The sequence below is a fragment of the Phacochoerus africanus genome, chromosome 10 (genome assembly GCF_016906955.1).
Source record: "Phacochoerus africanus isolate WHEZ1 chromosome 10, ROS_Pafr_v1, whole genome shotgun sequence".
NCBI lineage: Eukaryota > Metazoa > Chordata > Mammalia > Artiodactyla > Suidae > Phacochoerus > Phacochoerus africanus.
Genome location: NC_062553.1, coordinates 43,936,024 through 43,963,580, shown reverse-complemented (window position 1 = coordinate 43,963,580; position 27,557 = coordinate 43,936,024). Strand labels below are relative to the sequence as shown.

Genomic DNA, 27,557 nt, shown 5'->3' with positions numbered 1-27,557 from the left:
TGGCTCATAAATATCTTTTTAAGTTAGCTTATTCAGATGTGGATCTAAAGAAGTTTCATATTTCACATTTAGGAATTTTTTTCATCTTCAAATATCTTTTTTTTTTTTTTTAAACCCTGGGCATTGACTGGCTGAAGAGATTAGGTCACTTTCCTGTACAATTTCCCACATGTATGTGTTGTTTCTTTTAGGGTCTTAAGTATGCCTCCTCTACTCTCTACATTTCCGTAAAGTAAAATGTGCTGCAAAATCTTGTTCAACTCAGATCTCAGATTCACCTGGATTAGATTCATAGTTTTGTGTAGATAATTTGTATGTGATGCAGTGTAGCTCAGAAAACATCAAACAGGTGTCCAGAAAACATGTGGTTGCTCCCCGTTCAGTGATTGATCAGTGGGTTAAGGCAGTGAAGCCTGAATGCTCTGTGCAGAGTTCCCACAAGAGGGTCTACCAGCTGAGTAAGGAGTTGCTGAAAAAAGTCCTAGGCATTGAAAGAAATAAACAAAGTTTTATTATCTGCAAAATACATGACTGTCATTTAGAAAACTTGGAAAATCTAAAGAGGAGTTAGAGAGACTTGTCCTTGAGGACTCAGTTTGATCCCTGCCCTCGCTCAGAGATTAAGGACTTGGCATTGCGGTGAGCTGTGGTGTAGGTGGCAGACTCGGCTCAGATCAGGCATTGCTGTGGTTGTTGCGTAGTGTGGCAGCTGCAGCTCCCACTTGACCCCTAGCCTGGGAACTTCCTTGACCCATGGCGCAGCCCTAAAAAGACCAAAAAAAAAAAAAAAAAGTGGGCCTTTTACAATTACGTCAACACTTTTCATGAAACTGAACATGAAATGCAAAATTTTTTGAACAAGGTTATAAACATCTAGCAAAGGAGATTAAAGAAGATCTTTAAAAACTGAAGAGTAACACCACACCTCCGTGGATTGGATGACCCATATACACAAAGTTTCAATTCTCTCCAGGTGGGATTATAGCATCAGTGAAATAGCAAATAAGGTCCACAAGCACATTGTTTTAAAAATATAATATGGAGTTCCCGTCGTGGTGCAGTGGTTAAGGAATCTGACTAGGAACCATGATGTTGCGGGTTCGGTCCCTGCCCTTGCTCAGTGGGTTAACTATCTGGCGTTGCCGTGAGCTGTGGCGTAGGTGGCAGACGTGGCTGGGATCCCTCTATGCTGTGGCTCTGGCGTAGGCCGGTGGCTACAGCTCCGATTGGACCCCTAACCTGGGAACCTCCATATGCCGTGGGAGCGGCCCAAGAAATAGCAAAAAAGACAAAAGAAAAATATCAAAAATAAAAATATAATATGATATTACTTATTCTTCTCTTTAGTTATGTTCAGTAATAAACTAGAAAGGCCAATCACTACCAGAAACCTTATTTTAGAAGCATGGATAACTTGCAGGTGCTTCAGAAAACACCACTGCTTTTTTAAAATTTATTTCATATGTTTTAAAAATATTTATGGCCACACTTCTGTTATATGGAAGTTCCCGGGCCAGGGGTTGAATTGGAGCTATAGCTGCTGGGCTACACCACAAGCACAGCAACGCCAGATCCAATCCACATCTGTGACCTACACTTCACATTGTGGCAATGGTGAATCCTTAATACACTGAGCGAAGTCTCAGATGGAAGCCACATCCTCATGGATTCTGTCAGGGACCTAACCTGCTGAACCACAACAGAATCTCCAGAAAACACCACTTGTATTTCAACTCTTTCCTTAGCGTTGACAACACATTTTAAAGCAACGAAGTACATTCGCTGGCATAGGACAAAAGTAAGTGTTAAATAGGCAACTGGAGATGACCTAGATTCGCCTTCATTGCAGATGTACACAGTGGAATGTTCTAGACACACAGAGCAGATGTCATAGAAATGTTGGTTTTTTGGTTTTTGGTTTTCGGGTTTTTTTTTTTTTTTTTTTGTCTTTTGTCTTTTGTCTTTTGTCTTCTTAGGGCTGCATCTGCAGCATATGGAGGTTCCCAGGCTAGGGGTCGAATCGGAGCTGTAGCTTACAGCCTACGCCACAGCTGTAGATCCGAGCCACGTCTGCAGCCTACACCACAGCTCATGGCAACGCTGGATCCTTAACCCAGTGAGCGAGGCCAGGGATCGAACTCTCACCCTCATGGTTCCTAGTGGGATTCGTTTCCACTGTGCCACGACGGGAACTCCAAATGTTAGGTTTTTTATTATAGACTGCTTAAGAATTCTCATCCAAAAGCCATTAGGGAGTTCCTGTCATGGCTCAGCGGAAACAGATCTGACTAGCATCCACGAGGACATGGGTTGGATCCCAGACCTTGCTAGGTGGGTTAAGGATCTGGCATTGCCGTGAGCTGTGGTATAAGTTGCAAATGTAGCTTGGATCTGGCCAGCAGCTACAGCTCCAATTTGACCCCTAGCCTGGGAACCTGCATATGCTTTGGGTGAGGCCCTAAAAAGGCCAAAACAAACAAACAAACAAAAGCCATTAGGTGGAATTCCTCAAGAAAGGGAAACAGGAGAGGAGGCCACCATGTGACCTTTCTACCTAGCAGGGTTTTCTGTAACACATCCTATCATTTTGCCCATCAACACTGGGAAGAAAGATGGTTCTGGAGTGCAGGCATGTGTGCTCCTGCTGAAGAAAATGCTTCTGCTCTCCTGGGAGTAGATGCTGTCCTCATGGGGAGGAGGGAACCCCTTCACCCTGGGGTCCATCTCCCTGCAGGGGCACCACAACTGCCCCCTGTGGGGAGTCTGCTGGGGCCCTCGGGTCCCAGGCTGCTAGTCAGAGTCCAGGGACAGGGAGCAAGTGACAGTTTGGATGGATGAACACAGGAATGATTGAGCTGTCAATGAAGGGGTCGGCATGCAGGCCTTCCTCACATATTAATACGAAATCCTTATTTCTGAGAGAATGACAATGTGAGAAAGATCACATCTGGAGGTGGAGATTTGGGATTACTGAGGAACTCACAGAACTTCAGGAGCATCAGGGAGGTTTATTTAAACTACAGTCCAGGCCTCCCCAAGGCAAACTTCTGATTCACTCCATCCAGGGAAGCCTGCCCCTCTAGATGTCCTGGTGCAGCCCTTCCCCCACCCCTTCAACACCCCCATTAAGCCCCCTCCTCCTGAAGGAGAGCAGCTGCTTGTCTGCTGCCTGAGGGCCTGCGAGGTTGAAAACTGCAAACTTTTTTCTTTTTTTTTTTTTAGGGCCACACCCACAGTAGATGGAAATTCCCAGGCTAGGGGTTGAATCAGAGTTGCTGCTGCTGGCCTACACCACAGCCACAGAAATGCCAGGTCCTTAACCCACTGAGGGAGACCAGGGATGGAACCCCGACGATTCCTAATTGATCCAAGTTGGTTTCGTTACCTCTGAGCCTCTATGGGACTCTCGAGAACTGCAACCTTTGAGAACCTTTAGAAATCCAGAATGCAAAAGAATGACATAATGCCATGTGCAGCAACATGGATGGAGCTAGAGAATCTCATACTGAGTGAAATGAGCCAGAAAGACAAAGACAAATACCATATGATATCACTTATAACTGGAATCTAATATCCAGCACAAATGAACATCTCCTTAGAAAAGAAAATCATGGACTTGGAGAAGAGACTTGTGGCTGCCTGATGGGAGGGGGAGGGAGTGGGAGGGATCGGGAGCTTGGGCTTATCAGACACAATTTAGGATAGATTTACAAGGAGATCCTGCTGAATAGCATTGAGAACTTTGTCTAGATACTCATATTGCAACAGAAGAAAGGGTGGGGGAAAAATGTAATTGTAATGTATACATGTAAGGATAACCTGACCCCCTTGCTGTACAGTGGGAAAATAAAAAAAATAAATAAATAAATAAAATACAGGGAAAAAAAAAAAAAGAAATCCAGAATGCGGAGACAGGAAAGATTCTGGAAACACCTCCTTTATGGGGTGGATGGGATTCAAACAATTTCTATAAGGAGAGGCCAAGACTGTTCAGCAAGTTCACTTGAGAAAGACATAATAATAATGATGAGGACTTTCCATATTATTCTATACAGCTGGACCCTAGATCACTGATGGAATTAGATTGAGGCGATTAAGGTGGGAGTGTCTCCTGTACCTGACAGAAGATGCCATCAGGGAGGACGAAGGGAGGCAACAGCAGCAGCCTGTCATCTCCCCCGGGCTGACTGCATCTGCAGTCTGTCCAATGGGAAGAAGGAAAGGAAACACCCTACAGACTTATAAGGCCAAGGGACCAGATTCTGATCCCTGCAGTGAAGAGAAAATTGGGTTGTGTTTCCTACCTGGACACAGGAAGAACTTCTGCTCTGCAAAGAAGGGAGAAGCCCAGACTCAAGGTGAGGGAGTGGAGACATCCCCCCACAACACACACCCCGTCTCAAGGACACTGAGCAGCTCCCCAGAGCAGAGCCAAGATCAAGAAGCATGGACACGTGAGTGCCGACTTGGGGCAGGTGGGATTTGGGCTCGATGACTGGGCTTCCCAGGGCACTGGGTGATCATGAGGTAGTGGGAGGATGGAGAGTTGAGGTGGTCTCGAAGTCAGAGGGTCCATTTGGAACAGACTCTCTGGCCAGCAGAGTGGGCATTTCCAAGGGTTCAGAGGAGGGACGCTCCAGCTGTAGGTGTGGATGTGACTTGCTCTGCCTCTCACCTGGACCACACCTGGAGGGGTGTGAGCAAGTTCCAGGGTCTCCCTTGTGTTGGGAATGGGGGGGGGACCTGCTGTGCACCAGGCACTATGCTCAGAGCTGTTCCACCACCTTCACATATGGACTCCCTAGTTAAGGTTTTATGTACATGCATGTGGTTACTTTAAGAAGATAAATATTTGCTGGCTATCATGAGGGCTTATATATGGATATTTTCCTTTTTATGTTGTATTCAACTGTTTGGACTTTGTTTTGGTGATAATCACACACGATTTTAGGTGTTTCAGGGACATCAGTGTAATTCTGTCCACTCTTCATGTAGTGTTGAGGACGGTGTTGAATAAATAGTCAGGAAATCTAGAATTAAGCCTCCCAAATAAGGATGAGAGATGCAAACACCCTGGAGTTTCTGTGTGACACCAATGCCTTATTGTTCAAAATCAGACTATTCTTGTATTTGTGTTTACGCCCACACACAAAGGACAGGGAAGAGGAGGATAGTTAACCTTCTTCCATGTGTCCCTGAAAGGGTTGGGGATCAAGGAACCAGCCCTGGAGGCCAGAAGTGACCTGAGATCCTGTCTAGACATTGCCCCCCACCCCAGCATAGGAGCGGATGGCCCCATCTCGCCTCAGTCGCAATCTGGGAGGTTTCTGGGGGTTAGAGGAGCAACATTCAGAAAGACTTTTCCAAATTTCTACAACTTCAGATCCTTCAAGCCACTGCGCTGGGCCAGGAATAGAACCTGTGCCTCCACAGCAACCTGTGGTTGTATTCTTTTTTTTTTTTTTTTGGTCTTTTTGTCTTTTTAGGGCTGCACCCTTGGCATATGGAGGTTCCTGGCTAGGGGTCGAATTGGAGCTGTAGCCACCGGCCTACGCCACAGCCATGGCAACACCAGATCCGAGCCACATCTGTGACCTATACCCCAGCTCATGGCAATGCCGGATCCTTAACCCACTGAGTGAGGCCAGGGATCAAACACTCAACCTCATGGTTCCTAGTTGGATTCGTCAACCACTGAGCCACAACGGGAACCTCACTACAGTTGGATTCTTAACCCACACCGTGCCACAGCTGAACTCCTCGGTTATTTTTTTTTTTTTTAATTTTTGTCTTTTTAGGGCCACACGTGTGGCATATGTAAGTTCCCAGACTAGGAGTCCAATCAGAGGTACAGCTGTCACCTATGCCACAGCCACAGCAACCTAGGATCCAAGCTACATCTGCAACATAAATCATAGCTCATGGCAACGCCAACCCTTAACCCACTGAGCAGGGCCAGGGATGGAATCTGCATCTTCAAGGATACTAGTAGCTTTTCGTTTCTGCTGAGCCACAGTGGGAACTCCTTTCAATTATTTTTTCGTATAGCTACCTTCAGAAATGAAATCATTACTGAGCCCTCTCAAGATTCTTGGACAGGAATACTACAGAAATGAATACACTTCCATGACTCTTAGGCAAGCAAAGCTTTTTAACTAAAAGAGATCTTGTGCCCAAGGGAGAAGGTGGGGGAAAAGTGCCAACTCCCTGAGTAGAAGGGGAGAATTGCTTTAATAACAAAAGAGGAGAGTTCTGATCATTTCCAGAAATCATCTTTGATTAGCAGTATGAGGCCCCATGGTGACCATCAGGGCCAGGGAGTGCCTCTGTGTGGGGAAAGAAATGCAAGAAGATAAGAAGATTATCTGCAAGAAAACAAGGGACAGATGAGTTTAAAATTTATAGCTGAACTTGCATTTGTTGTAAATAGGTATACACCTTAGTGTAACTGAGCTACAGTTAATCTTTTAAGCCTGTTGCTTTCTTAGTCTTTCTTCTCTCCCCACCCGCTTCCCCTTCTCAAGCCCCAAGGGCTTTTCTTTAGCCTGCAAGGCCTATTTAACTTAAGGCCATTTCCTGGTCTTTTTCCAAAACTGTCTTCTGTCTCAGAGCAATAGTATTATTCTCCTGTGTTTGACCTTGCATCAAACTCACATTGATTACTTCCAATTGTTGGCTTTTGTTTTGAATCTGCTGCAATCTCTATGTTGCCAGGAGACACAGAGACTGAAGAGCTGTGGACACAGGGATAGAGGGAGAGGGCGAACTGTGGCTCAAAGAAGGAAGAGAGAAGCAGGCTTGGCCTGGTTGGGCAGGTGCATATGGAAAACACTGGTCAGCCTTGGGAAAAATGTTTCCACATAGAACATGTTAAGCTTGTAAATGATAAAAAAAAAAAAATTAGTACAACAAACCTAATGTCTCAGTCTCCAAGAGCTGCCATAACAAATCACCACACACAATTGCAGAAATTTGTGGTCACAGTTCTGGAGGCTGGAAGGTGCTGGAGACTGGAAGGTGAAGATCAAAAGGCCAGCAGGTCCACTCTCTCCTGAGGCTTCTCTCCTTGGTTCCCAGATGGCTGCCTCCTGCCTGTGACCTCACATGGCCTTTCATCTGTGGGTGCCCATCCCTGACGTCCTTTCCCTTTCTAAGGACACCCATCACCCCACTGATATTTCACTGGGGGCTTCTCCACAGAGCAGTCAGTCCCCCACCTCTTTTTTTTTTTTTTTTGCTTTTTTACATTTGTATCTGCAGCCTATGGAAGTTCCCATGCTAGGGGTAGAATTGGAGCTGGAGCTGCTGGTGTATACCATAGCCACTGGGATCCTTAACCCATTGATTAGGCCAGGGATCTAACCCGCATCCTCATGGATACTAGTCAGATTTGTTTCCGCTGCGCCACAACCAGAACTCCCTCACAGCAGCCCCATTTTAACCTAAGCAGCATTGCACAAACCTCATCGCCACATAGGGTCCCATATGATGTACTGGGAATTACAGCTTCAATATATGAACTGTTGGCTAGGGGAAGGGGTGACAGATGGGGAACAGTTCAGCCAAAAACATCCCATGTGCCCATCCATGGAGTGATGCCACCCGCCCTTCCCTACTCCCTATCTCTGTGAAACAAGTCCCTGATATCATAGGGTTTTATATGTAAAGAGTGTACTCTAAACACTTCAAGTATAGGATCTCTTTTCATTAATAAAATCACATTAGTTAACCTTTAAAAACATAATCAGATACTCACTATTGCAACAGACAACAATTACCTTTTGGGGGGTGGGAGAAATATATATTTGAAATCAGAAAAAAAAAAAAGGAAAAGCCTGGTCAGGCAATATATATATATATATATATGCTCCTAATCTCTAATATATATTCTCTCCTCCTTATTATCATTTTCTTGCAGGAACCAGGTGAGCTGTGCCATAGAGCTGCCCACGTCTGGATTGTGCTGATCCTATCCCCATGCTGTTGACACGCATCCCCCTTCCTTCTCTGAGGAAGAGAACTACCTAGCAAACTTCCATTTCGGCCCCTTGAGTAAAAGGGGGCCGAAGTGACAAAGGAAGCAGAGAGTGACGGGGACTCTAAGTCCTCCTGGCTGCTTGTGTGGAGTGGAAGGGCAGGGATAGAAATAGTCCTGAGGAAGCACAGCTCCCTGCAGATCCCGGCCAACCTCCTGGCAGCCAGGACGGAACAGAGAGAAGGCTGAAGACGAGAAGCTTCTCCCTTGTCTGTCTGAAGGAGTGTCCTCAGAAAGAAACCCTCCTTGGACAATGGCCCAGGCAGCCTCCCTGGCACAGCTCCAAGCAGAAGCCAGCTGCCCCATCTGCCTGGATTACCTGCGAGACCCAGTGACCACTGACTGTGGGCACAACTTCTGTCACTCGTGCCTCCTCCAGCGCTGGGAGGGTCTGCAGGGTGACTTCCCCTGTCCTGTGTGCCTCCAGCACTGCCCTGACAGGAGCCTCAGGAGGAACACCCAGCTCTGTCGCATGGTTGATGTTGTGAAGCAGCTTCCCAACACGGAAGGTGAGGGGAAACGACAGGAAGAGAAACCACTATGTGAGAAGCACCATCAGGTTCTCAGCCTGTTTTGTGAGGAGGACCTGGAGCTGCTGTGTCCCCAGTGCCAGGTCTCCTGTGACCACCAGGATCACCACCTGGTGCCCATGGAACAGGCTGCAGCCTGTCATAGGAAGAGGCTCAAAGGCTCCATTGAGCGCCTTACAAAGCAGTTTAAGGAGGCCAATAAGGCATTAGAAATGCAAGTCTCAAAATCATTTGAACTGGTGAGAAAGGTGGAGAATCAAAGGAGAGATTTGCACTCAGAAGTTGAATACATTAAACATTTCTTGGGAATAGAGCATGATGAAATTTGTGTTAGGTTACTGAAGGAAGAGAAGAGGGTTCAAGATAAAATAATTGGAACAAACCACAAAATATCAGGCCATGAATCCAGATTGAAAATTCTGCTTAGGAAAATAACTGATAAGTGTGCACAGCCTGACGTGGATTTACTGATGGGCATTGAAAAGATCCACAGCACATTTGAAAACCTGGAGAGCCCAGCAGGCTTTTCCTATGAATTAAACAAGGAGATTTTCACTCTCCCCCCACAATATTTTGGCCTGCACAAAATGATCAGTACATTTCAGGACCATCTGACACTTGATGCTGAAACTGCTCATGGCAGTCTCATCCTTTCACAAGGTGGGAAAACAGCAACATTTCAAAGCTTGGAACCCAACCATGTTCATAATCCCAAGGCCTTTACTTCTCACCCAGCTGTCTTGGGTTCTGAGGGATTTGATGCTGGCAGGCATTTTTGGCAGGTTGAAGGAAGAGGCCTGGGTGAGTGGTCCTTAGGTGTGTGTAAAGAATCTTTCCCCAGAAATGTTCCTAAACCACCAACCCCAGACAATGGCTGCTGGCAAATTCAGGTCTGGGCCACTACACCTGACACAGGGGTTTCAGGCAACTCCTGTCACATTGGTGTTTTTCTGGACTATGAGTTGGGAGAAGTTTCTTTTTACAACTTGTTTGATAGATTGCATTTATATACATTCAGTGCCATTTTTACAGGAAAACTTATGCCCTACTTCTCTGTTAGACCTTTTTCCACATCACTTAAACTAAGAATAGTTGATGAGGAATGAGCTCCCTGGGTAGATGTTCTGTATGTTCTTCCTGTGTTGGGGAAAGTCCTTATAATAAAGAGTCTGAGTCCATATTTGATGTCTGACTGGTGATTTCTCTTAATCCTCACCCTCTGCCTTCTCCTCTGCCCCACATCTGGGAAAACTCTCAGGACAGCCTGGTGCCACTTCTCTGGCCTTAGGATAGGAATTCTAACCTAGGAAGACCTTTCTTACAGGGACAATTTCCCCAACCAACAAATCTCCCAAATTAGTGGCTTTTCTCCCTTCTCTCAATCCATTTTTGGAACAGTGTCCTTCCTGGCTCCACAAAAAGCCACCACAATTGAAAGTAAACCATTTCATACCCTCTTGGTATGTTTGTGGCTTTAATAGACTTGACACCAGAACCGAATTTTGAGTGGCTTGAGTTTTGTTTGCCTTGGTGGGATGACCATAACCGTCCTTAGAATATTGAATGATTCCAGGAGTCTTTTTTTTTTTTTTTTGTCTTTTTAGGGCTGCACCTGTAGCATATGTAAGTCTCCGGGCAAGGGGTCAAATGGGAGCAATAGCTGCCGGCCTACACCCCAGCCACAGTAACAACAGATCCGAGGCACATCTTCAACCCACCCTACAGCTCACGGCAGTGCCAGATCCTTAACCCACTGAGCGAGGCCAGGGATCAAATCCGCATCTTCGAGGATACCAGTCGGGTTCTTAACTCAATGAGCCACAATGGGAGCACTGATACAGATTTTGTGATTGCCCATTTCCCCTGAGAAAGTTAGAAACACATAGGGATCTTTAAAATTTTCTTTTTTTTTTCTGATTCCATGTATAAGCATTATGATATATTTGTTTTTCTCTGTCTGATTTACTTCACCTTTTTTATTTTTTGGATGCACTCATGGTATATGGAAGTTCTCAGGCCAGAGAATGAACCCACACCACAGCAGGGACCCAGACCACTGCAGTGACAATGCCTGGCCTCAAAGAAATTCCATCAGGATTCCCAGTCCGTCCCTCTCCCAACTCCCTTCTTCTTGGCAAGCACAGATCTGTTCTCTATTTTTACAAGTCTGTTTCTGTTCCATAGATAAGTTCACTTGTTTCATATTTTAGATTGCACATATAAGTGATCTCATATAGCATTTGCCTTTGTCTGACTTTCTCCACTATTAAGTGAAGAAATAATGATAATTTCTAGGTCCATCCATGGTGCTCCAAATGTCATTATTTCATTCTTTATTAAAGTTCCTGTTGTGACTCAGCAGGTTAAGAACCCAACTCAGTGTCTATGAAGATGCAGGTTCAATACCTGGCCTTGTTCAGTGGGTTAAAGATCCAGCGTTGCTGCAAGCTGAGGCACAGGTTGCAGATGGGGCTCAGATCATGAGTTGATGTGGCTGCGGGGGAAGCTAACAGCTACAGCTCCAATTCGACCATTGTAAAATTGACTTACAATGTTCTATTAATTTCACGGGTAAAGCAAAGTAAATCTGTTATACATATATCGATTCCTTTTCAGATTCTTTTCTGATATAGGTTATTACCCAGTATTGAGTAGATTTCCCTATAGTGTACAGTAGGTCCTTGTTACTTACATATTTTATGTGTAGTAGTACATACGTTAATCACAAATTCCTAATTTATGCCCCCCACCAACATTTCACCTTTGGTAACCATAAGTTTGGTTTGAAATCTTTGAATGTCTTTCTGCTAAGAACTTCTTTGTATTATTTTTATTAGATTCCACATATGAGTCTTTTTTTTTTTTTTTGGTCTTTTTAGGGCTGCACGTGCTGAATATGGAATCTAGGGGTTGAGTTGGAGCTGCTGCTGCTGGCCTGCACCACAGCCACAGCAACTCAGGATTAGAGCCTCATCTGTGACCTATGCCATAGCCTGTGGCAATGCCAGGTCCTTAACCCCCTGAGAGAGGCCAGGAATCTAACTCCATCCTCATGGATACTATTTGGGTTCTTAACCTACTGAGCCACAATGGGAACTACACACATATTAGTCATCTTACACAATATTTGTCTTTCTCTGACTTACTTCACTTAGTATGGTAATTTTTGGTTCCATCTATATTGTTGCAAATGGCATGATTTTCTTTCTCTCTTTCTTTTCTTTCTTTGTTTTTAGGGCTGCACATGAAGCATCTGGAAGTTCCCAGGCTAGGGGTAGAGTGGGAGCTGCAGCTGCCAGCCACAGCCACAGCCATAGCCAGAGCAAATGCCAGATCCCAGCCATATCTGCGACATATACCATAGCTCATGGCAACGTTGGATCCTTTAACACACTGAGCAAGGCCAGGGATCGAACCCGCATCTTCACGAATACTAGTAGGGTTCCTTTCTGCTGAGCCATAACTGGAATTTCTATTTCATTATTTATTATGGTTGAGCAATATTCCTTTGCATATACATACCACATCTTTTATCCATTCCTCCACTGATGAACATTTAGGTGGTTTCAATATCTTGGCTATTGTAAATAGTGCTGCCAAGAACATTGGGGTGAATGTATCTTTTCAATGTTTTTTTCCTACTTTATGCCCAGAAATGGGATTGCTGGATCATGTGGTAGTTCTATATTTAGTTTTTAAATTAAACCTCCTCACTGTCCATAGTTGTTGCACCAATGTCCATGCCCACCTACAGTGTAGAAGGGTTCCCTTTTCTCACACCCTCTCCAGCATTTATTGCCTATAGGCTTTTTGATAATGACCATTCTGACTGGTGTAAGATGATAACCTCATAGTAATTTTGCTTGCATTTCTCAAATACTTATTGATGTTGAGAATCTTTTCACATGTTTTTGGCCATCTCTCTTCTTTGCAGAAATTGCTATTTAGATCTTCTGATCATTTTTTTTTAGGGCCTCATCCATGGTACACGGAGGTTCCCCAGCTAGGAGTTGAATTGGAACTATAACTGCTGGCCTACACAACAGCCATAGCAACACCGGGTCTGAACTGCATCTATCACCTACACCATAGCTCACAGCAATGCTGGACCCTTAATCCACCAAACAAGGCCAGGGATTGAACCTGCATCCTCACAGACACTAGCCAGATTCATGTCCACTGAGCCAGGATGGGAAATGCTGATTTTTTTTTTTTATTTGGGTTGTTTTTGAATATAAAGCTTTTTGTGATGTTTGTATATTTTTGAAATTAATCCTTTGTCAGTTGATTAGTTTGCAGCAATTTTTTTTCTCATTCTGTGTGTTGTCTTTTCACTTTTTTTTATGGTTTCCTTTGCTGTTCAAAAGCTTTTAAGTTTAATTAGGTCCCATTGTTTATTTTTTAGACAAGGTGAATCTTAAAAGTATTGCTCCAGTTTATGTTAGAGAATGTTCTACCTATATTTTGTGCTAAGAGTTTTATAGTATCTGGTCTTTTGTTTAGGTCTTTACCAATTTTGTTTTGAGTATAGCATAAGAGAATATTCTAATTTCATTCTTTTACATGTAGCTGTCCAGTTTTCCCAGCAGCACTTATTGAAGAGGCTGTCTTTTCTCCATTGTATATTCTTGCCTCCTTTACCATAGATTAATTGACTATATATATGTGGATTTATTTCTGGTTTTTCTATACTGTTCCATTGATTTACATTTCTGTTTGTGTACCAGTACCATATTCTTTTGATGACAGTAACTTTGTAGTATAGTCTGAAGTCAGGGAACCTGATTTATCCAGCTCCATTTTTCTTTCTCAGTATTGCTTTGGCTATGTGGGTCTTTTGTGTTTTCACACAAAATGAAAAAAAAAAATTTGTTCTAGTTCGGTGAAAAATTCCATGGGTAGGTCTATAAGGATTGCGCTGAGTCTGTAAATTGTCTTGGGTAATGTAGTCATTTTGCCAATATTGATTCTTACAATGCAAGTGCATGATATATGTTTTCATCTGTGTCATCAGTTTCTTTCAATAGCATCTTATTGTTTTCAAAGTAAAAGTATTTTACCCCTTATGTAGGTTTATTCTTAGGTATTTTATTCTCTAATCTGATGCTAAATGGGATTTTTTCATTAAAGTTTTTTTCTGTTCTTTCATTGTTATTGAATAGGAATGAAAGAGATTCTGTATATTAATTTTGTATTCTGTAACTTTACCAAATTCATTGATAAATAGTAGTTTTCTGGTAGCATTTTGAGGATTTTCTCAGTACAAGTATTATGTCATCTGTAAACAGTGAGAGTTTTACTTCTTTGCTAATTTGGATTCATTTTACATTTTTTTCTTCTCTAACTGTTGTAGCTAGGACTTCCAAAACTATTTTGAATAAAAGTGGTGGTAGTGGACATTGTTGTGTTTTTCCTGGTCTTTGCAGAAATTCTTTCAGGTTTTCTCCCTTGAGAATGATTTTAGCTGTGAGTTTGTCATATATGACCTTTATTATGATGAGGCAGTTTCCCTCTATGCCTACTTTCTAGAAAAATTTTATCAAAAATGTGTGTTAAAAAAAAATGTGTGTTGAGTCCTGTGAAAAGCTTTTTCTGCATCTACTGAGATGATCATAAGGTTTTTACTCTTCAGTTTGTTAATATGGAGTGTCACATTGATCAATTTGCAGATATTAAAGAATCCTTCATCCCTGGGATAAATCCCACTTAATCATGGAGTATGATCCCTTTAATGTATTGCTGTACTGGATTTGCTAATACTTTAATGAACATTTTTACAACTATGTTTGTCAATGATATTGGCCTGTAATTTTCCTTTTTGTCATAACTTTGTTTTGTTTTGGTATCAGGATGAGGGTGGCTTCCTAGAATGAGCTTGGGATTTTTCCTTACTCAGCAATTGTTTTGAAGCATTTAAGAAGGATAGGTGTTAACTCTTCTCTGAATGTACCTTTGTAAGAATTTGTTCATTTTGTCTAGGTAGTTGATTTTATTGACATATGGTTGCTTGTATTAGTCTCCTATGGTCCTTTGTATTTCTGTGATGTCAGTTGTAATTTCTAATTTTCTTTTTCTGTCTCTCTTTTTTACTTTCTTTAGGGCCACACACAAGGCATATGGAAATTCCCAGGCTAGGGGTTGAATCGGAGCTGCAGCTGTGGGCCACAGCCACAACAATGCCAGATCTGAGCCACATCTGTAACCTACACAGCAGCTCATGGCAACACCAGATCCTTAACCCATTGAGTGGGACCAAGGATCCAACCTGTGTCCTCACAGATACTAGTCAGCTTCATTATCATTGAATGACAGTGGGAACGCCCTCATTTCTAATTTTATTAATTTGAGCCCTGTCACTATTTTACTTGATGAATCTATCAGAGTTATCTGTTTTGTTGGTCTTTTCAAAGAATAAGAATTAAGTTTCATTGAGATCAGTTCTACTGTTTTCTTCATTTCTATCTCATTTATTTCTACTCTGATCTTTGTGATTTCTTCCCTTTTACTTTTTATTTTTATTTATTCATATATTTATTTTTAGGGCCACAGGTGTGGTATATGGAAGTTCCCAGGCTAGGGGTGGAATCAGAGTTGCAGCTGCCAACCTACACCATGGCCACAGCCACTCCAGATCTGAGCCACATCTGTGACCTACACCATAGCTCACAGTAACACTGGATCCTTTAACCCACTGAGTGAGGCCAAGGATAGAACCTGCATCCTCATGCATACTAATCAGGTATTTAACCCACTGAGCCACAAAGGGAACTCCTGAACATGGTATATCTTTCCCTCTGTCTTTATTGTCTTTGATTTCATTCATCAATGTCTTACAGTTTTCAAAGTGCAGGTCTTTTGCCCCTTAAGTAGGGATTCCTAGGTATTTTATTCTATTTGACATGATGATAAACAGGATTGTTTCCTTAATTTCTCTTTCTAATCTTTTGTTATTAGTATGAAAATTTCCAAAAGTAAATGTTTCGTATTACTGGTTCTTTCAAAAAATTATACTATAAAATGTCTAATTTGTCTTTCTATTGCAAGGGCAAAGAATGTTTAAAAATAATACATGAAGTAGATTTATATGGGCAAATATCCAACAAATGTCCCTAGATACACTTAAGTGAACAGAAGAAAAAGATATGACATGTCTGTAATATAAAATAAAAGGGAAAATTTTCTGTGTTTGTACATATATAGTATGTTCCTGGATAGATACAGAAGAAACTTAAATAGTGTAGTGATGATGGGAGTTCCTTTCATGTCTCAGGGGTTAACGAACCTGACTAGGATCATGAGGATGCGCATTCAGGCCCTGGCTTCTTTCAGTAGGTTTAGGATCTGGTGTTGCTGTGAGCTGTGGTATAGGTCACAGATGTGGCTCAGACCCCATGTTACTGTGGCTGTGAAGGGGGCCAGCAGCTTTAGCTCCAATTCAGCCTCTAGCCTTGGAATTTCCATATACTGCAGTAGTGGCCCTAAAAAGGCAAAAAAAAAAAAAGTGTAGTGATGAATTTTTACCAAAATCGATTAGATGGTTGCATTAAAATTTTTTATTAGAGTATAGTTGATTTACAGTGCTATGCCAATTTTTACTGTACAGCAGAGTGACTCAGTCATACATATATATACATTTTTTGGTTACATTATTTTCCATCATGGTCTATCCCAAGAGATTGGATATAGCTCCCTGTACTATACAGTAGGATCTTATTTTCTATCCATTCTAAATGTAATAGTTTGCATTCACTAACCCCAAACTCCAAGTCCATCACACTCCCTCCACACTCCCCTTTGGCAACCACAAGTCTGTTCTCCACATTTGTGAGTCTATTTATGTTTTGTAAATAGGTACATTTTTGTCATAGTTTAGATTCCACATATAGTGATGTCATATTGTACTTATCTTTCTCTTTCTGACTTATTTCACTTAGTAGAAGAATCTCTAGTTGCATCCATGTTTTGTGAATGGCATTCTTTCTTTGTTTTTTGTTTTTTTTTTTTTTTCTGTCTCTTTAAGGCTGCACTCAAGGCACATAGCAAGTTCCCAGGCTAGGGGTTAAATCAGAGCTATGTCTGCCAGCCTATGCCACAGCCACAGTAAGACAAGTTCTGAGCTGGGTCTGCAACCTACACCACAGCTCACGGCAACACCAGATCCTTTAACCCACTGATCGAGGCCAGGAATTGAACCTATGTCCACATGGATGCTAGTTGGATTTGGTTTCCTCTGCCCCACATAGGAACTCCTTATCCTTTTTATGGCTGAGTAGTATTCCATTGTGCATATGTACCACATATTATTAATCCATTCATCTGTCAGTAAACACTTAGTTTGCTTCCATGTCTTGGCTATTGTGAATAGTGTTGCTATGAACATATAGGTGCATGTATCTTTTTTGAATTGGAGTTTTGTCCAGATATATGACCAGGCGTGGGATTTCTAGATCATGTAGTAGTTCTATCTTTAGTTTTCTGAGGAACCTCCTTGCTGTTTCCATAGTGGTTGTACCAATTTACATTCCTACCAGCTGTGTAGGAGGGGTCCATTTTCTTCAAAACATCTCCAGCATTTGTTATTTGTGGACTTATTGATGATAGCCATTCTGAGGTGTGAGGTTGTACCTCACTGTGGTTTTCATTTGCATTTCTTTAAAAATTAGAGGTGTTGACCATGTTTTCATGTGCCCCCACCTTGACTCTGGGCTCCTCACTCCTCACAGCCCAAGGGCCTTCCTGGGGCAAGTTTGGAACACAGGACACAACCCCTCTTCTCTGTTCACTGCTGGGGTCAGAATCTGAACCCTTGGACTTATAAAGCCTAGAATGAGTTTCCTTCTTCCCATTGGACAGATTGCAGATTCAATCAACCTGGGATGATGACATGATGATTATGATTGCTCATAATCTTTCTCTCTGACTGCATCTTCCATCCAAGGCCTGGAAGACACTCCCACCTTAATCCCCTCTCTCTAATTCAATCAGTATCTTGTTTCTAACTTAGTGGGATACTTGGAAAGTCTTCATTTTGTTTTTCTCAAGTGACATTGCTGAACAGTGTTGGCTTCTCCTTTCAGAGATTGTTCAATTTTGTATTCTCCTTGGTGTGTGTGCTTTTGGAGGAGACAATGGGGCTATGCCACCATCTGTGGGATTATGACTGAAAGCCTCTAAATCAGAATCCTTCCCAGGCAGAACTGCATGGCATGGCTGTGGTCACTCCTGTTGACCTCAGATAACCAGTCCCCTGCTGTCCTGCCAGTGGACCGCTTCACATTCAGGACTAGGGTTGATGCCAAGGGCTCTTCATCCTGGGACACAGCGTATAGCAGGAAAAGCAGCCGCCCCCTTTCATGTCACTCACTGAACATTCATGGGGAACCTGATGTTAAACTGTCTCAGACAACCTGCTTCTCTATCATGGTTTCTTCCTTAGCAGAGCAGCTCCCTCACTACGATCTTTTGAAAGAGAGCCCTCACAAAAGAGTTTGTAAATGGATTGAAAAAATAATATATAAATAAATTCCATCTTGCCCTCAAGGGAAGTATTTCAGAATCTTTCTTGTCTCAGGTTTATGGATTTCTGAACTTTCTCAAAGCTTGCAGTTCTCAACCTCACAGGCCCTCAGGCAGCAGACAAGCAGCTCCTCTCCTTCAGGAGGTGGGGGCTTAATGGGGGTGTTGGAGGGTGGGGGAGGGGCTGTGACAGGGCAGCACCAGGACACCTAGAGGGGCAGGCTTCCCTGGATGGAGTGAATCAGAAGTTTGTCTTGGGACTGCCTGGATTGAAATTTAAATAAATCTCCCTAGTGCTCCCGAAGTTTTGTGAGTTCCTCAGTAATCCCAAATCTCCACCTCCAGATGTGATCTTTCTCTCATTGTCATTCTCTCAGAAATAAGGATTTTGGGAGTTCCCGTCGTGGCGCAGTGGTTAACGAATCCGACTAGGAACCATGAAGTTGCGGGTTCGATCCCTGCCCTTGCTCAGTGGGTTAACGATCCGGCATTGCCGTGAGCTGTGGTGTAGGTTGCAGACGCGGCTCGGATCCCGCGTTGCTGTGGCTCTGGCGTAGGCCGGCAACTGTAGCTCTGATTAGACCCCTAGCCTGGGAACCTCCATATGCCACGGGAGCGGCCCAAGAAATGGCAAAAAGACAAAAAAAAAAAAAAAGAAAGAAGGATTTTGTATTAATATGTGAGGAAGACCTGCATGCCAACCCCTTCACTGACAGCTCAATCATTCCTGTGTTCATCCATCCAAACTGTCACTTGCTCCCCGTCCCTGGACTCTGACTAGCAGCCTGGGACCCGAGGGCCCCAGCACCCTCCCCACAGGGGGCAGCTGTGGTGCCCATGCAGGGAGATGGACCCCAGAGTGAAGGGGTTCCCTCCTCCCTGTGAGAACAGCATCCACTCCCAGGAGAGCAGAAGCATTTTCTTCAGCAGGAGCACACATACCTGCACTCCAGAACCATCTTTCTTCCCAGTGTTGATGGGCAAAATGATAGGATGTGTTACAGAAAACCCTGCTATGTAGAAGGGTCACATGGTGGCCTCCTCTGCTCTGTTTCCCTTTCTTGAGGAATTCCACCTAATGGCTTTTGGACAAGCCTTCCCAAGTAGTCTATACACATAAATCTAATGTTAATGTTATGTGCATTGTACATATAGAATAGTCCCCCTTGTATATCTGTCCATAAGGGCAAGTTATGTTATCTTTAGCTTCCTGTTTGCACTAACTTTTGTCCTATATCAGCACATTTACTTCCTTTTTAAAAAATGTGTGTTCACTCTAAGGAAATAGTTGAAATAGAATCTGTTTTTTGAGGCACCTACAAAGCCCTTCAGTCCTCTAAAATAAGGTTTCTGGTGATGATTTGCCCCTCTAGTTTACTCCCTAAACATGGAAAATAAAATAATAAGTAAAATATGAGTATACTGGGAAGTTCCTGTTGTAGCTCAGCAGTAACAAACCCCACTAGTATCCATGAGGACTCAGGTTCAATCCCTGGCCTCGCTCAGTGGCATAAGGACCTGGCAGTACTGTGAGCTATGGTACAGGTCACAAATGTAGCTAAGATCCTGCGTCCCTGTGGCTATGGCATAGGCTGACAGCTTCAGCTCCTATTTGACCCCAATAGTTTGAGAACTTCTGTATGCCACAGACATGACTCCAAAAAGACCACACACACAAAAAAAGTGTATGCTAATGTGAAGGTTTGTTTTTTTAACTAAACCACATCACTTATGGATTATTCTAGCCACACACACAGAAAAATTGAATCTGAATAGAACAAGCATTGGTAAAATCCTTTTACTTGATGGTAAATGTAGGGAGTTGCGTGTACATAAGCTGATGCCATTTACAAAAACAACACATCAGTGTGGGAAATTGTACAGGGCAATAACATAGTCATTTCAACAAGTCAGTGTGCTTAAAAAAGAGAGAGAGGAAGATTGAATTGAAAATGAAAAAAAAAAAATTCTAAATGGAAGCATGGCATTTCTTAGGATTCACATTTGAATAAACCAACCTAAAAAGACATTCATGAAACAATTGGGTAATTTTAACTATATGTTAGATATTACATGATATCAAGGAAGTTTTGAATGTTTCCTAGATATTATAATTGTTTTATTTTAAATTGACCCTTTTGGAGTTCCTGTCACGGCCCAGCAGTTAATGAACCCAATTAGTATCCATGAGGATGTGGGTTTGATCCCTAGACTTGCTCAGTGGGTTAAGGATCCTGCATTGCCATGAGCTGTGGTGTAGGTCACAGATGTGGCTTGGATCTGGCATTGCTGTGGCTGTGGTGTAGGCCAGCAGCTACAGCTCCGATTTAGACCCCTAGACTGGGAACCTCCCATATGCCACGGGTGCGGCCCTAAAAAGACAAAAAAAAAAAAAAAGCCCATTTTTTTTCTGTTCGGTATGAGTTATGTAGGAGTGAGATGAGAAGAGAAGAAAATAGATAAATTAACAAAAATTTGATAAATTTTGAGTGTCGTTTTGTTTTGTTTTGTTTGTCTTTTTAGGGTTGCACCTAAAGTTCCCAGGCTAGGGGTTGAATCAGAGTTGAATCCCAGGCTAGGGCCTACACCATAGCCACAGCAACACCAGATCCTTAACCCACTGAGCAAGGCCAGGGATAGAGCCACATCCTCATGGATACTATTTGGGTTCCTTACCCCTGAGCCATGATAGGAACTCCTAAATGTTACGGAAATATTTTCTCATACAATTTTCCTGCTTCACTGTATCTTTGAAATTTTCCATAATTTTTTTAAATGCACTGAAAAATACAAACGAAATTTGTGTCCATAAGGCATAAATATGAAGAATGGTTCTGGAGTACATCAAAATTACCTATAACACCAAATTTTTCCTTCAAAATTAATGAATCCCATATTGACTAAATACAACAGGTATTAATAATACACATCTTTTAGATAAAAATTGTACTTCCTATTAGGGAAACTTTTTTTTCTCTTTTTTTAAGGCCACACCTGCAGGGTACGGAATTTCCCAGGTTAGGGATTTAGCTGGAGCTGCAGCCACAGTTTACACCACAGCCATGGCAGCACTGGGTCCGAGCCACATCTGTGAACTACACCTCAGTTCACAGCAGCACAAGATACTTAATCCACTGAATGAGACCAAAGATTGAACCTGCATCCTCATGAACACTATGTTGAGTTCTTAACCCTCTGAGCCACAAGGAGAACTTCTAAAGAAACAATTTTATGATAGTGAAGCACGCCATTTTATATAGTGTTCAATGGAGGGAAGGATATTAAGGAAACATATGTAAAATATTCTACCATTTAATCTAAACCTTCTGTCACATAGCAAAATATAAAGATGTGGATATATAAAAATTTCTGAACACGCACAGTTTAGAATATGAATCTTGATTTATCTAAGTGGTAGGATGATGGCTGATTATCTCTTCTGTTCACATTACGTGTTTTGATGTTTTTCTTCTGGTATAAAATAAAATAATACTAAAAACAATGTTAATCAAAAGGCTGAAAATAGGAGTTCCCATTGTGGCTCAGCGCATGAAGAACCTAGCAATGACTGTGAGGATGTGGGTTCAATCCCCGGCCTCACTTGGTAAGTTAAGGATCCATTGTCGCCACAAGTTGGGTGCAATGTATGTCACAGATATGTCTCAGATCTGGCATTCGTGTGGCTGTGGTGCAGGCCAGCTTCTGCAGCTCCAATTCAGTCCCTAGCCTGGGAACTTCCATATGCTGCAGGTGCAGCCATTAAAAAAAAAAAAGCTGAAAATAATGACAAACACAAATGGAGCTCATCATGGGCAGCATGTGCCTCGCATACATTCCCACTTGAAGTAGCTACAGAATTTCTGGTCATTAGACTACAGATACTCTCTGTATAAATTACTATTCCCATCCACCAATTACAATGGGGAAGTGATTTTAAGGGACAGAGGATAACTTGCTCCTTCTCAGGGAGGTAAGACAAATGAGCCTGATCTGGGTCATGTATGTTATCTGTAAATGAAAGGATCATAGTAAATATTGTCTGCCAACCTAGAAAACTCAGCCCTGGAGTTCCCACTGTAGCTCAGCATGTTGAGGACTCAATATGGTCTCCATGAAGATGCAGGTTTGATTCCTGGCCTTGCTCAGTGGGTGAGGATGCAGCATTGCTCCAAGCTATGGCATAGGTCAAAGAAGCAGCTTGGATCCAGTGTTGCTGTGGTGCAGGCCTCAGCTGCAGTTTCAATTCAACCCCTGTCTCAGGAACTTCCATATGCTTCAAGTGAAGCTATGAAAAAAAAAAAGAAAAAGAAGAGAAAAAAGAAAGAAAAACAGAAAAGGAAAGAAACACAGCCCAGTGCTCAGCACTTCATTGTTTCCTCACCAGTAACATTATTTTTTTTAATTTTTATTTTTATTAAAAGAGAGTCCATTTAAAGTGTTCTGCCCATTTCTGCTGTACAGCATAGTGACCCAGTCAAACATACGCATTTTTCTCATACTATCTTCTATCAGGTTCTATCCCAAGATATTGGATATAGTTCCCTGTGCTATACAGTAGAACCTCATTGCTTACCGATTTTGTTTTATTTTTGCTTACCCATTTTAAATGTAATAGTTTGCATCTACCAAGCACAAACTCCTCATATATCCCACTTCCTCCACTTTGGCAACCACAAGTCTGTTCTCTATGTCTGTGTGTCTGTTTCTATTTTGTAGATAGGTTCAACTGACAAGTGTCCAATCTCCAAAATATACAAACGACTCATACAACTCAACAGCAACAACAACACAAACCCAATCAGAAAGGGGCAGAAGACTTAAATAAACATTTCTCCAAAGAAGACATACGGCTGGTAAATAGACACATGAAAAGATGCTCAACATCACTAATTATTAGAGAAATGAAAATCAAAACGACAATGAGGTACCACCTCACACTGGTCACAATGGCCATCATTAACAAGTCTACAAATAAAAAATGCTGGAGAGAGTGTGGAGAAAAGGGAACCCTCCTTCACTGTTGGTGGAAATGTAAATTGGCAAAACCATTATGGAAAGCAGTATGGAGGTTCCTCAGAAAACTCAATATAGAACTACCATATGATCCAGCAATCCCACTATTGAGCATCTATCTGTAGAAAACTATAGTTTGAAAGATACATGTGCCCCTATGTTCACTGCAGCGCTATTCACAATAGCAAAGACATAGAAGCAACCTAAATATCCATTGACAGAAGAATGGATTAAGAATATGTGGTGTATATATACAATGGAATATTACCCAGCCATAAAAAAGAACAAAATAATGGCATTTGCAGCAATGTGAATGCAGCTAGAGATTCTCATACTAAGTGGAGCAAAAGAGAAAGAGAACGTGAAAGACAAACATCATATGATATTACTTATCAGTGGAATCAAAAACATGGCACAAGTAACCTTAATTTCACTTAATATTCCCTACTCCCACCTCCAACTTACGCAACTCGTGTTCAAAGACCTGTAGTTTTGTAGCCTCCGTGACACTTTGCTACAAGACCACGTTTTCTTCCCTACTTCCTGCTGTGCCCTCTGTATTGGTTGCCCTCTGCAGTCAGAATGATAACTCTACTTACATCTCAGCCAGAAATCTGTGCTGTGGCCCTCTTCCTACCGCACTTCTCTCCCCAGGGAGGTTTTCTTAGACTTCCCTGCCAGGGCAGCACCTTTAGGATGCCTGGGTGCACTCCCTTCCAGCACCTCACACAGAATCTGGAATCTGCAGGTAGTTTCAACTTTTTCCCACACATGAGACTGAAGTTCTGTGACTGCTTTTCCTTTAGTCCAGGTGTCTTAAAAGCCTAGGACACCAACTAGCTCAGATATTATGCTCAATAACTATTTGTCAAAAAGAATCATTGTTTTAAAATAAGGTCTATCACTTAGAAATTGTTCTCTACATAAATTGAGGACATTCATGAAAAACACTGAATTGTTTTGAGGATTAAAGATCTTTACTAAAGATGTTACTTGTTGCCCACAATAGTTATCCTTATCATTCTATTTTGCTTCCACCCAAACTCTAGTTACATAAAACCCATCTTACTGAATCCTGAAGCCAGGGATCTCCATACCTGTCCTCAGAATGGAACCCCCTGGGGAATCTTGTCAGGTGTATAGACCAGATTCTCTATCCCTATATCAACAAGCAGTAGAGGCAGCTAAACCCAGAAGGGTTCTCACTGTGGGCAAGGCAGCTGCCAGCCTCAGGATGGTTGCAAGGAGTGAACACTGTCCACTGAAATTCACCAACAGAGACACAGGAGGTGGAAGAAGAGACACTGAGGGCAAATCATAAAAGACACCCAACATCAAAATGAGAATCCGGTAGGGTAATTTGCTAAGCAGTCCAACAACTTCAGGGCCCCTGGAAAATTTTTTTGTGGGGCCCAAAGTGTGGTTCGAAGTAAATTCTGAGGTCAAAGTTTCCATTCAAAGGCCCATGTGCTTTGGCAAAGTGAGAAGTTATGGTGGCATATCTTCCTTAATTGGGGACACAGAGAACGACTTCCATGAAGCCAATGAGTGAGACAGGGACAGTTGGCCCTGAAACATGTTAGGCATTTGGGATCTGACTTTGAGAACCTCAGGGAGATTTCAAGCAGAGTGACACCATGAGCAGCAGGCAATTTTGATCAGATCTCCAGTCCGCATTTTAGAATTGGTTGGATGAGGTGGGGTAGAGGCGGCTGCCAGATAGAGTCATTAGAGGGCTCTTCTAGAAACTGTGATGTCCTGAAGCCACATGGTATAATGAGGTGAGAACTGGACCCAAGAGATTAGTAAACTATGGGATACAGAGAGGAGGGCAATAGCTTCAGCCCCTGAAATAGACCAAGGAAGGAATGATTGGAAAGTGAGTTCAGATTGAATCCAAAAAGTATTTCGTCCATAAAGAATATAAATATCTAGTTTTCGGTTGGATTTACTCATTTGACATTTAGGGGAGAGGTTCAAGCTACAGACACTGACTTAAGACTTTTTTAAATGTGATAAGTTAGAAACTGGAACAATGCTATAAATCAACTATACTTTAATTTTAAAAAGTGATAAGTTAGAGTGGATATTATGAATATGTCCTGCTCACTGTCCTCTGTATATGGTGGGGTGTCACTCCAGAACCTCATTTCAGACACATAAACTTGGAAACTCCCCCTATCTATTAAACATTTGATGTCCCTGTTACAGATTCCATGCTGTAGAAAAAGTCTTGAATCTAGAATGTAAACTCCATGAGGGTGAATGCATCCCAGAACTCAGAAAAGTGCCTGGCAATAAAAGAATAAAATTCCATTTTTAGGAATATAGGTTGAAAGAGAGATCAAGATGGCAGCACAATAGGAGGAGGTGGAGCACACCTCATCCCACAAATACATTGGGAATACATCTAAAAATGTAGCAATCCTTATAGGACAGGGACTCAATGCTGACAGAAGGACAAAATGGATACAAAAAAAGACCCATATATATACTGTCTACAAGAGACTCACTTCAGTTCTTGGGACACATACAGAATGAAAGTGAGAGGATGGAAGAAGATATTCCATGCAAAAGTAAATCAAAACAATGCTGGAGTATCAATACACATGTAAGACAAAGTAGACTGTAAAATGAAGACTATTACAAGAAATAAATAAGGACACTACATCATGATCAATGGATCAATCCAAGAAATTATAACAATTGTAAATATATATCCACCTAACATAAGAGCACCTGAATTGACAATGCAAATATTGACTGACCTGTTAACAAATATCTGTCTTATGTATTTGGCAAAAGGAGAAATTGACAGTTACATAACAATAGTGGGGGACTTTAATATCTCACTTATGTCAATGTACAGAACTCCCAGACAGAAAATCAATAAGAAAATACAGGCCTTAAATGGCACATTAGACCAGATGTTCTTCATTGATATTAATAGAGAGTTCCATCCAAAAGCAGACAAATACACATTATTTTCAAGGCATATGGGATGTTCTCCAGGTTACATCACATGCTGGGCCACAAAGCATGCATCAGAAAATTTAAGAAAATTGTAGCTATATCAAGTATCTTTTCCAACAACAATTTGAGATTAGAAATCAACTACAAGAAAGAAACTAGAAAAACATAAAGCTGTGGAGGCTAAACAATATGCTACTAAACAATTGATGGATCTCTAAGAAATCAAAGAGGAAAATTAAAAAATACCTAGAGGCAAATGGAAATGAAAACATGATGCTCCAAAAAAGCAGAAAAAGCAGGGGTTTTGTTTGTTTGTTTTTATGGCAACACTCAGGCCACATGGAATTTCCCAGGCCAGAGTTTGAATCTAAGCTGCAGGTGCCACAGCTGTGGCAATACCAGATCCCTTTTTCTTTTTTTTTCTTTTTTTTCTTTTTTTGTCTTTTCTAGGGCCACACCTGCAGCATACGGAGGTTCCCAGGCTAGGGGTCAAATCGGAGCTGTAGCCACCAGCCTACATCAGAGCCACAGCAAAGCAGGATCTGAGCCGTGTCTGCAACCTACACCACAGCTCATGGCCACGCCAGTCTTTAACCCACTTAGCGGACCCACGGATCAAGGCCAGGGATTGAACCCGAAACCTCATGGTTCCTAGTCGGATTCGTTAACCACTGAGCCACGACAGGAACTCCAATGCCAGATCCTTTAACCTACAATGAAGTACCACTTCACACCAGTCAGAATAGCTAACATTAATAACTTTACAAATAACAAATGCTGGAGAGGGTGTGGAGAAAGGGAACTCTCCTACACTGTTGGTGGGAATGTAAATGGGTACAACCACTATGGAAAACACTGTGGAGGTTCCTCAGAAAACTCAACCTAGAGCTACCATATGATCCAGCAATCCCACTCCTGGGCATATATCTGGAAAAAAACCTTTCATTTAAAAAGATACATGCAGGAGTTCCCGACATGGCGCAGTGTTTAACAAATCCGACTAGGAACCATGAAGTTGTGGGTTCGATCCCTGCCCTTGCTCAGTGGGTTAACGATCCGGCGTTGCCATGAGCTGTGGTGTAGGTTGCAGACGCGGCTCAGATCCCGCGTTGCTGTGGCTCTGGCGTAGGCCGGCAGCTACAGCTCCGATTAGACCCCTTGCCTGGAAACCTCTATATGCCACAGGAGCGACCCTAGAAAAATCAAAAAGACAAAAAATAATAAAGTAAAATAAAAAGATACATGCAAAAAAGAGAGAGAGAGAAAGTAATCCCCTAATAATAATAATGAAAAAAATAATACTGGAGTTCCCATTGTGGTGTGGCGGAAACAAATCTGACTAGGAACCATGAGGTTGTAGGTTCGATCCCTGGCCTCACTCAGTGGGTTAAGGATCCGGCATTGCCATGAGCTGGGGTATACGTCACAGATGTGGCTCGGATCTGGTGCTGCTGTTGCTCTGTCTGAGACTGGTGGCAACAGCTCAGATT

At 42.3% G+C, this 27,557-nt stretch overlaps 1 protein-coding gene across 1 annotated transcript; it reads left to right on the top strand.

The window, feature by feature from the left end:
* Window positions 1-8,288: 8,288 nt before the first annotated feature.
* Window positions 8,289-9,671, top strand: LOC125137403 (tripartite motif-containing protein 75-like). Its single transcript, XM_047798103.1, has one exon. It carries the CDS (start codon window positions 8,289-8,291, stop codon window positions 9,669-9,671), a length of 1,383 nt encoding a protein of 460 aa, XP_047654059.1.
* The last annotated feature ends 17,886 nt before the right edge of the window (window positions 9,672-27,557 follow it).